Source organism: Dysidea avara, chromosome 7 (genome assembly GCF_963678975.1).
Source record: "Dysidea avara chromosome 7, odDysAvar1.4, whole genome shotgun sequence".
Lineage (NCBI taxonomy): Eukaryota > Metazoa > Porifera > Demospongiae > Dictyoceratida > Dysideidae > Dysidea > Dysidea avara.
The window spans coordinates 2,526,141-2,537,892 of record NC_089278.1 but is presented as its reverse complement, the minus strand read 5'-3'; the positions used below and the strand labels follow the sequence as shown (position 1 = coordinate 2,537,892).

General features: G+C 41.0%; 1 protein-coding gene across 1 annotated transcript; it reads left to right on the top strand.

Moving 5' to 3' along the window:
- The first annotated feature begins 21 nt into the window (after positions 1-21).
- Positions 22-11,666, top strand: LOC136259598 (chromodomain-helicase-DNA-binding protein 1-like). The gene is made up of 37 exons (XM_066053075.1): positions 22-146; positions 314-384; positions 441-924; positions 976-1,106; positions 1,410-1,532; positions 1,739-1,850; positions 1,901-1,931; positions 2,179-2,361; positions 2,689-2,770; positions 2,824-2,924; positions 3,486-3,670; positions 3,722-3,849; positions 3,925-4,141; positions 4,195-4,281; positions 4,330-4,520; positions 4,902-5,037; positions 5,090-5,142; positions 5,194-5,347; positions 5,400-5,624; positions 5,675-5,824; positions 5,879-6,027; positions 6,085-6,181; positions 6,231-6,326; positions 6,860-7,069; positions 7,305-7,441; positions 7,492-7,667; positions 7,826-7,955; positions 8,008-8,158; positions 8,212-8,319; positions 8,369-8,549; positions 8,591-8,673; positions 8,726-8,875; positions 8,930-9,028; positions 9,077-9,159; positions 9,211-9,325; positions 9,374-11,016; positions 11,077-11,666. Exons 2-37 carry the CDS (start codon positions 362-364, stop codon positions 11,507-11,509), a joined length of 6,837 nt encoding a protein of 2,278 aa, XP_065909147.1. The 5' UTR covers positions 22-146; positions 314-361; the 3' UTR covers positions 11,510-11,666.
- The last annotated feature ends 86 nt before the right edge of the window (positions 11,667-11,752 follow it).

The window sequence follows — 11,752 nt, the reverse complement described above, 5'->3', positions numbered from 1 at the left end:
AACTTAACGTATCCGGAAGATATTCGGTATTGGCGGATGCGGTAGAGATCTTATTTACAGCACTAAGCAACTCGTGCAGAAAATGTTAAATAATTAGAATAAGTTGACCATTGTGGATTCGGATGATGCTCTTTCCACTCAGACTAGTAAGTTCTTCAATTTTTTAACGTTTTCTATTTTTGTGAGGGTGTGAATGGGAAACATCGTTTGTTTTATTGTCAAATACGATGATAAATTTACAGCACGTCAGGGATACCCAATTAACATGTAGTCCTGTCAATGTACTCTTTAATCTAATGGGCTTTATATTTAGATGCAAAACCGACGGTACTTAATGCAAAGCTATTTACACACGTGAAAAATGGACACGGAAAACAATAATGGGTAAGCTGGAACTATATTTCTAGAAGGACGGTAAATTGACCTGTTTTGTTGTACAGAAATGGGATGATGTTGGACGATGCATTGGTACCTGCGGTGTTGACACAACCAGCAAAGAAAAAGACTAATTCCTGCAGCTCATACTCAGTTTCAGGTAGTAGTAGTAGTAGTTCTAGTGATTCACACTCCAGCGACTCTGAGTCAAATGTGTCACACAAGTCAAGTTCTGCAAATGGTACCAGCAAATCTGATCATGAAGAGTACAAAAATGATGCTGGCTTATCTCGCCGTTCTGTGCTTGGCCTTAGATCACGCCCCCCTAAAAGAGTACGCATCCAAAGCAGCGACAGTGACAATGAACCCGGTGATAAGCAAAGTAACGGTAGTGACTATGTTGCATCAGAATCTGAGAAAAGTGAAGAAGAGGAAGAACATGATTTCTCAGCTTCTGAGAGTGCTGAATCTATGTGGTCAGACGAGTATGTACCAAAGAAGAGAGCCAAGACAACAACAATGCGACGTACAAAGCAAAGGTCTGCTAAGGTTTGTTATTAATAGTTGTAGGAGAATTGTTAAATATGTGTTATGTTTCAGATATGGGACTCTGACCCTGATACTTATGGTGTCTGGAGATCATCACGGACTAGGAAGATACCGAGTAGATATGTAGCAGATAATGATTCTGATAGCGACTATGATGGACCTGGGAAGAATAACTACAGAAGGTACAAGTCCACTTACTGTCAATGTTAGAAGATTATGTGTTTGTGGGATCAACTTTCTCTCTGATTGTTGTATTAGAGTACATCGTACTCAGTATTGTGTATGGTTTGTTTGAGTTATTGTGTGCCAATGTCTATATGGACAATTTATGATATCAATTTGCCATGACTAGCATGTTTTAATTGGCAAAACACACAGGGTATGCCCCGTCACCTATGACAGCACCATAGTATTTGTGTTAACACATTTTAGTGGCTAGATCTAGAGGTTCTCTTATACACTGCACACATGTTCTGTCCTTTTAGGAATAATTTTATTGTGGGTAGTTCAGACGAGGAGAGTGATGATGGAAGGAAGAAAAAGTCTCAATGGAAGAAGAAATTTGGTGCACCACTTCGAGCCACGGGTCGCAGGAAGGAACAAATCAGGTGAAGAACATTGCTTTGTTTCATATTACACACAGCAGTATTGTAACACATCTTGTAGTCTCACGTAGCAAGAATAATTTTTCTCTATCTTAGCACTTATCGATAAGTACGTATTCTGTACTTCTTTTGGAGTAGGCGCTTATAATTATAATTAGCATTGTGACAGAAAAAGTGGCAAGACTAATACTCTTCTATTTTTCATTCAGCTACAAGGAGCAGAGTAGTGGAGAGGGTGACAGTGCTGAGGAAGGGGAGGGAATGGCTGCTGAAGATTATTACTACGAGGAGGAACATGACGATAGACCAACTGTCGAGAAAGTAAGAGTGTCTCTGATATGATGGGACAGTACATGATTGCCACATCACAGGTGCTACAACAGAGGACAGGAAAGATTGGAGGTAATCAATTACAGCTACTAAGAGTTTATGGTCAAAACTAATAAATTGCATAGATACTTGTATTTATAACATAGCTTGGTGATTGTGTGTCAGTTTTCAAGTGCAGTTTTCTTCAAGTTTTAGTATCTGTATATAAATACATGCTGACTAGTATTACTTGGTTGCTGTTTCAGTGTTCTGTGGTCACTACCTTTAAAACTTGTCCAATGTTAACCCCTAGTGTATTAGTTTTGCTTATTGTGTGTAGATACAGGCAAGAAGACAGCTTATTGGAAGACAAGGAATGTCAATACTGCTGCTGCTAGTGAGGGAGAAGAAGGTAAAACAGAGGATACAACAGAGAATGGAGGAGCAGATAATGGAGGCACAGAGACTCAGTATTTCATCAAATGGCTGGGATTTTCCCATCTCCATAATACATGGGAGTCAGGTATGGAGTATTGACTTGTAATGATATGTGGTTTGGAATTGTGTGAACAGCATAGTAAGGCGGGAGCCTATCTATACTGTGAAAGGTTTATCCTTCTGAGTAGCTTATAAGTACCTGTTAGCTTTTGTGAAGTCCTAGTGGAAAGTTTTCCGAGATGTACGACTGACTGTAAAATGGTTGTAGCAAAAATCTTTAGATCATGGTGTACATGGTAAACATTTGGAATGCATTCTAAAATTTAGCTATAAAGTTATAGTGGTTTTTGTTTAATAAAAATGCATCATTTTAATATAATTTGTGCTGTAGATTATTTTCTTATTTCCTCAGAGGACAGTCTCAATGAGTTGAACACTAAAGGTATAAAGAAGTTACACAACTTCATTAGGAAGGAGGAGGAGAGGGAGGCATGGTTAGTTGTTGTACTGGTCGGTGATGGTGACATGTCATTACTGCTGTTTATAGGATGTTGACAGCCTCTAAGGAAGACATTGAGTATTTCGAGTGTCAGGATGAAATGATTAATGATCTACTAGAACAACACAAGATTGTGGAAAGAATTATTGGTATGAAACTTGTCTTAGTACTGTATGTGTAAAAGTTTTCAAGGTGGCAAAGATATCATAGATTATTTTTCAGCTACAAAACTTTTCTTTAAAACAATGTAGTCATCATGTAAATAAATAGGAAATTTCCTGGCTACTAAACTTTATACAGTATTGTTCATGAAATGCATTGCACATGTACAAACATGTATGTTTTAGTGCATGGACACACCCACACACACACACACACACACACACACACACACACACACACACACACACACACACACACACGCGCGCGCGCGCGCGCGCGCGCGCACACACACACACTTGCAATAGTCATGGCAAACCTGCACTGAACCAGAGGACCCAGTGGAACTTCACCACCACCAGCATATCCTGGTAACAAAGCTTGCCAAGCATGAAGCTGTGCTTGTAGTATACGATGTTGTTTCCTGATGGGCTTGGATAACCTCTGCAGAGGCACCAAGTGTTGTGTACCAAATATCCTGGGCTGACACACAGGGTTTCCAACCTGCTGGTCTTTGTTGGTATTCCATGTTTCTTGTTTTCCTAATACAGCCAGTCGTCGTAGTGATGATGGCAGTGGCACAAGTAGACAGGAATACCTGTGCAAGTGGAAAGGATTACCGTACTCTGAGTGCACTTGGGATGACAGTGACCTGGTGTCTCAAGACTTCCAAGAACAGATTGACAGTTTTATCAGAAGACATAATTCCGATTGTGTACCCAATAAGAACTGCAAGGTAAGCAGCCTGGATGCTGCATGGAGGTTAGGTCGCCCTTGTGTTGTGTAGGTGATTCGTAATCGTCCAAAGTTCCGATACATGAAAGAGCAGCCCCATTACATTGGTAGTGAGAAGAAGCTGACGTTAAGAGATTACCAGTTAGAAGGGCTCAACTGGTTGGCTTGTTCATGGTGCAAGTGAGTAGAATTGATCAAGTTTGGTTGGGTGTATGTTCTATTAGAGTAGTTTGTGAATGCTATTTTCTTTTGCAGAGGTAACTCAGTGATTTTAGCAGATGAAATGGGCTTGGGAAAGACTATTCAGAGTATATCCTATCTGTCCTACCTTTACCACACTCAAGGCTTATATGGACCCTTCTTGTTGGTCGTGCCACTGTCCACCATGACATCATGGCAAAGGGAGTTTGAGTTATGGTCCCCCGAAACCAATGTTGTTGTCTATCTAGGAGATGTTAGCAGCAGAAACATTGTGAGAATTGATGAGTGTAAATTATTGGCATGTTTATATGTGTTCTATAACAGATTAAAGATCATGAATTGATACATGAAAACAAACGATTAAAATTTAATGCACTACTCACCACATATGAGATACTACTAAAAGATGCAGTAAGTCAGTACACAACAGTCATCAGGTTTGTAATACAATATCCATAGCCTTTTCTCAGTGCCATACACTGGGCTGTATTATTAGTGGACGAGGCTCACCGACTGAAGAATGATGACTCACAACTCTACACCATCTTGAAGACATTCACCACCAACCATCGCATCTTGATCACTGGCACTCCACTACAGAACTCCCTCAAAGAGCTGTGGGCACTGCTGCATTTTATTATGGAAAGAGAGTAAGTTTACACTTTGTGAATTGCACATCTATATTGCACTGTCTGGCTATGCAAGTTATATACGTACTGTGTATAGCAAATTATTTTCGAGGGGAAATTTTTGTGGATTGACAGTTATCCACGAGCATTTTCTTCCACAAAGTTTGCAGCTAGATCAAGTGGTATTGTTTAAGTATTATAAACATTTAAAAGATCCTGAAGATTTCCCCCCTTCAAAATTTTGAATAGTAGCAATCCACAAAAATTTCCCCTTCAAAAAATCCCACTATACAGTGTCATGTATGTACAGTACTCCTGTCTTTAGTAGCAGTTTTTCTGTACTTAGTGTGCTGCGTGTAGTGTTCTATTGTGGTCTTTATAACTTGGTTTTGTGCTGTGTAGTTTTCCCAACTGTACAGAGTTTGAGTCAGAATATGGTGCCGGGGATGAAGCTGGTTTGTCAAAACTACACCAGCAGTTGGAGCCATACCTACTACGAAGAGTGAAGAAAGATGTGGAGAAATCTCTCCCTGCAAAGGTGCTCTCGTACCCACAGGCATGTGTTACCAGTGTGGTGTTGTCTTTTATAGGTGGAGCAGATTTTGAGGGTAGAGATGTCATCAATACAGAAGAAATACTACAAGTGAGTGTACCGTCTCCCCAAGCTGACTGACTGACAACTGACTGTGTTTAGGTGGATATTGACTAAGAACTACAAGGCTCTCAGTAAGGGTCTGAAAGGTAGCACTACCAGTTTTGTGAACATTGTGATGGAGCTGAAGAAGTGTTGTAACCACGCCTCTCTGACCAGGCCAACTGACATTCCTGACACAATGGACCATGTGCAGGTAGTAGCCATTGTGTTGGACGTGTATCAGAAGTGACATGTCTCCTTTCCAGTCACTCATCCATGGCAGTGGAAAGTTATTCTTGTTGGACAAGTTGCTGTGTCGTTTGAAGGAGGGTGGTCACCGAGTACTCATCTTTTCTCAGATGGTCATGATGTTGGACATTCTGGCTGAGTATCTGCAGCTCAGACATTTCAACTTCCAGCGTCTCGATGGCTCCATAAGAGGGGAGCTACGGAAACAAGCCCTTGATCACTTCAATGCTGAGGGATCTCAAGTACACATGCTCTTGTTGTGACAGATCATTGTAACTGCTACATCTTGTAGGATTTTTGCTTCCTATTATCAACACGTGCTGGAGGACTGGGGGTGAACCTGGCCACAGCGGACACAGTGATCATCTTTGACTCGGACTGGAACCCACAAAATGACCTACAGGCACAAGCAAGGGCTCATCGGATTGGTCAGAAGAAGCAAGTACGGCAGCTAAACATGTGTTAACACAATGATATGTTGGCCATCTGTATACAGGTGAAGATTTATCGTCTGGTGACTAGTAATAGCATAGAAGAAGACATCATTGAGAGAGCAAAGAAGAAAATGGTGCTGGACCACCTTGTGATACAGAGGATGGACACTACTGGTAGAACTGTACTGTCCAAGACCTCAGAACCATCAAGGTAGTATTCACTCTTATTATCATATTGACACTTATGGTTGTATTTTCTGTACTGTAGATTTGTACCGTTTAGCAAGGAAGAGCTGAACGCAGTGTTGAAGTTTGGTGCAGAGGACTTGTTCAAAGAAACCGTTGGTGATGATAAAGCCTTACAGGTGCACATCACATCATCTGTTTGTTGTGAATCATGTGACCTCTGTGTAGGAAATGGACTTGGATGAGATTCTAAAAAGGGCAGAGACACAGGAATCTGATCCATCGATTAGTAGTGTAGCCAACGAGCTGCTGTCTCAGTTTAATGTTAGTCCTATATAGGTAGCCTATATAGGGAGATCACTGTATGCTATAAAGAGACCTGTTAGAACATAGTGTAATGTAGGGAGAGTTGTTAGAACTACTACCTATAGGGGAGACCTGTTCGGTTGATCAATAGTTCATAATTCATTGAAAATGATACACATGCTCAGATGACTGTACAGAAACAAATTGAAGTATAAGCAAACAGCCTAAGTAAACCAATAGTCACTAAGATAGCAGTGGCTGAGCAGTCAGTCTGAATAGAACAGCAGCTTCTTTGATAACTTGACACTACCACAGGCCAGAACTGGTACTATTAGAACTACTAAAACACTGTATCGTATACAATGGAACCGGTTGTCACCTTTGAGCCAAAATTCCTTGGCCTTAATAGGCAGGTAGCTGCATTAGACAGATATAAATGTCTTACCATGGGAATTTAAAGTTAGCCTTTTTGGAGTAGTCTTTCTATACAGGTGGCCACTAAAACAGGTCCTCATAGTAGTTAGAACTAGCCAGTGTTGTCATATTTTTAGGTTACTAGTTTTGCTATTGATGATGACATGATGGCTCCAGTGAGAGAATCGGTCAGCACACCAACTAAGGTAGCACCTGATGTGCCGATCGATGTGGAGCAGTCGTGGGATGACATCATACCCGAAGATGTGAGGACTAAGATAAAGGAAGAGGAAGAGCTCGAAGAGCAGCTGCAACTTTACCTGCCACCACGACAGAGAAGAGTACAGGTAATGTGGTGAAATGTTAACCTTATAAAAGATGACACCCAAACTCTGATGATCAGGACACCCGTAAAGGTTTTATGTGTAAAATAATTACCCATTTATTTTGGGCCCCTATGCCAGGATGTCTCTCTAGTAAGGGATGGCCCCCCAAGGTTTCTAGAATACAGGATGTCATGAGTATTATACTGATGTTGAGATATGACAGTTTAGTATACAAACCTGTTACTGTTCATTTCAGAACTACGCTGAGGATAAGTATCAAGAGGCTGAAAAGGCAGCCAGTAAGAGGTCCTCCAGGAGAAAACCTGCTTCATCAAATGCAGCATCTAGCAAAATGCCATCATCATTAGGATTTTCTGATGCTGAAATTAGGAGGTGACCACAAATGAAAGAAAGAAATGTTTGCTAGTACTGTATGATTGCAGATTTATTAAGAGTTACAAAAAGTTTGGTGATCCATGCTCAAGACTTCAAGACATTGCAGCTGATGCTGCTCTCAATTGTAAACAATCACAATTGAAGAAACTAGCCCAGACACTCCATGGGAGCTGCATAGAGGCTGAACAAAAGATGCGGAAAGCACCCCAACCTACTGTTAATGGTAGCAATGAATGTGTCTGTGTGTCTGTGTGTTGATGTAACTCTATGTGTGCATAGTGCCTCTGTGTGTATGTGTGTATTCATGTGACATGTGTAGTGTACATACAGTTGGTGTGTATGTATGCCAACACATTTACATGACATATCATGATTTCACAGGTAAGAAACAGCAGCCTGCCACTTTAAAGCTTGGTGGTGTCTCCGTCAACTTCCTCTCCATCCTAAAAAGAGAAGAAGAGTTAGCTCCACTGGCCTTATGTATCCCAAAGGATCCAGCCACCAGGAAGAGGTCAGCATACAACACCATCACACTATATGTCATCATTGTATTGTATTGTTAGGTACCGTATGGTGATCAGGCCCAAAGCTGTACGCTGGGGGGTCACATGGTCAGCAGTGGAGGATTCAAAACTACTTGTTGGCCTGTATGAGCATGGTATGGGCAACTGGTTGGATATCAAACAGGACAAGGCTCTGGGTCTTCAGGATAAGGTGAGGTTGATGTAGTTAAACTATCACTGTGTAAAGGATGATGATGTGGATAGATTCTTCCAAGTGACCAGTCACAGAAACCGCAGGCTAAAGATTTACAGACGAGGGTGGAGTACTTGCTGAAGCTGCTACAAACTGAGGCAAAGCAAGCTCGAGATCAAGTTAGAACAAGCCGATTTTGTTCTAGTAGTTTACCTTCTTTCCCTATAGACCAAGAAGACCAGGACGCCTAAGAAATCCAGGACGCCTAAGAAATCACCACCAAAAAGGCAAACCACTCTTGATCAGTACTCCAGCCGTAAACGAAAAAGAGCCAGCAGTAAAAGTTTAGTTGTCCGCATCCCACTAAAGAAGATCAAGTTATCCACCCCCATCACTGAACCACTAGAAGGTAATCAACACTAGTTGAGGCTGTTACTGACCTACCATCAGCAGAGACCAGCCAAGTTGATGACAATGACAAGCAGTCTACAACTAGTGAAGCAAAAAAATTCAAGACAAAAGCTGAGATGAAGGTGCTATTATGTTCTTTAGTACAAGTTGGTGTACTGTATTCTATTGTGGCAGGCATTTCCAGTAGCACAGACGATGGGGTCGCCAACAACAGCATCAACTGTTGTTAATAGTTGTGATGATGATGAGATGTCATCGGCTACTAAACCAACAGCTGATTCCACCACCACTGATGTTGAATTGGACTCAGACACTTTTCTTAAGGTCAGTGACACAGCTAGCTTTTATTACCATTGTTATTGTGCCTTTCTTCTTCAGTGCAAAGAGATATTACGTCCAGAAAAGAAGTCGTTGTCTCTATTGCAGAGCCCATCTGATGACCTCTCTAAGGAAGATAAACTTGCTCAGTATAAGAAGGTATTGTGTGTAGGTGTTAATTCAGTTTTAGGTATTTGTTGTTAATAGTGCCTGGTTAAGATTGGTGACTGTATTTCACAACATGTTAAACAGTTTTCTGATGACGAAGACGCTTTGCAGGAATGGAATAGGTAAAAATAGGTCTTTTTGAAATATACATCACTTATTGTGACCTCAACTAGCAATTTATGGACATTTGTATCAAAGTTCACATCAGCTTCAGCTGGCAAGTTGTACAAGATCTACCGTAAGACAAAAAAGAACACAGTTGGTCTGTTATCAGACAGCGAGCAACAGGTGGGCAGTACACAGACAGTAGTGTTGTTATTTCAGGTATTGTCTTAGAAGCCTGCACCACCAGTCAATGTAGAGCAGGAGAAAAAAGATCATAACTCAGAGAAGAAAAGTGATGAAGATATAAAATATGATGAACACAAGAAACGTGGTGAATACAGAAAACGTGATGAAGACAGGAGATATAATGAAGATAGGAAGCATTACGAAGATAGGAAACGTAATGAAGACAGGAAACACTATGAAGACAGGAAGCACTACGAAGATAGGAAGTATGACAAAGACAGAAAGCGTGATGAACACAGGAAACTTGATGAAGACAGAAAACGTGATGAGTACAGAAAGCGTAATGAAGACCGGAAGCGTGATGGAGACAGGAAGCGTTACGAAGACAGGAAACTTGACGAAGACAGGAAACATGATGAATACCAAAAGTACAATGAAGACAGGAAACGTGATGAAGACAGGAAGCATTACGAAGACAGAAAACTTGATGAAGACAGGAAGCATGATGAATACAGAAAGCACAATGAAGATAGGAAACATGATGAAGACAAGAAACGTGATGAAGACAGGAAGCGTGAAGACAGGAAACGTGATGAAGACAGGAAGTGTGATGAAGACAGGAAGCGTGATGAAGACAGGAAACGTGATGAAGACAGGAAGCGTGATGAATACAGAAAGCATGATGAGCACAGAAAACATGATGAAGACAGGAAGTGTTACGAAGACAGGAAACTAGATGATGACAGGAAGCATGATGAGCACAGAAAACATGATGAAAACAGGAAGTCTTGCGAAGACAGGAAACTAGATGAAGACAGGAAGCATGATGAGTACAGAAAACATGATGAAAACAGGAAGCATGATGAAGACAGGAAATGTGATGAGTACAGAAAACTTGATGAAAACCAGAATTGTGATGAAGGCAGGAATCACAATAAAGACAGGGAACATGATGGAGACAGGAAGCCTGATGAATACAGATATAAAGAAGACGGGAAGCGTGATGAAGAAAAGAAACATGATGAAGACAGAAAGTATGATGAGGACAGGAAGCGTGATGAAGACAGGAAGCGTGATGAAGACAGGAAGCGTGATGAAGACAGGAAGCGTGATGAAGACAGGAAGCGTGATGAAGACAGGAAGCGTGATGAAGATAGGAAGCGTGATGAAGACAGGAAGCGTGATGAAGACAGGAAGCGTGATGAAGACAGGAAGCGTGATGAAGACAGGAAGCGTGATGAAGATAGGAAGCGTGATGAAGACAGAAAGCGTGATGAAGACAGGAAGTGTGATGAAGACAGGAAGAATGAAGACAAAAAATGTGACGAAGACCAGAAATGTGATGAAGTTATACCACACAATGAAGACAGGGAACATGATGAAGACGGGAAACTTGATGATGGGAGTGATGAAAATAGGAAATGTGATGAAGACAGAGAAGGTGACAAAGACAGGATTTATGATGAAGACAGGAAGCGTGATGAAGACAACAAACAAGGTGAAGGCAGTAAAAGTGATGAAGACAGAAAATATTGTGAAAGCACAAAACACGATGAAGTAAGTAAACATGATGAAGGCTCAAAACATGTACTCACCGATACAAAACATGATGAACACCCAAAGGATGATGAAGACAGAAATCGTGATGAAGACAAAAGACCTGATGAAGATACAAAGCACAGCTCCAGGTAATGCTACTCATCATTTTACCTAATAGTGTGTTATGATATTCATCTTTTCCCATATAGCTCAAGGAGGCATCACTCTTCTTCACACCGTCACAGAGACTCCCATTCATGTGAGCATTTACATGATCATTACAGAGACTCACATGAGCGTTCACATGATCATCACAGAGACTCTCGTTCACGTGAGCGCTCGTGTTCACGTGATCGTCACAGAGACTCTCATTCACGTGAACGCTCAGCATCATCACATGATCACAGTTCATCACGACACAGACACCATTCCTCGTCATCAAGCAGTCACCATCATCATCACCATCGTCATCGTCATAGCAGCAGTGGTAGAGACGATCGATATTACAACTCATCATCACGTCACCATCATCGTGAACGGTCACCACATGACAGTAGGGATAGACATCATTATTATTATCATGATGGTCATCATCGTAAGGAACATCGTGACCATTCTCCCAGCCACAGGAGAGAATCCTGAAATTTCTTTTCTTAATTTTCTTTTTGTAATTCAATTGTAATGCCATTCTGATTTCAGTACAGTGTACATAATTTCTTTACAGTAAAATAGTACTTTTTATATAAGACATAACTATGTAACTGTCTCTTGATGCGAGTAAGATGATATTTAAACCCAACATCATTTATACCACTGCATTGATGTGAGAGAAGTGATGCCCTCCCCAAATATACTTTTTATATTCACACTGACAATATCAGACCC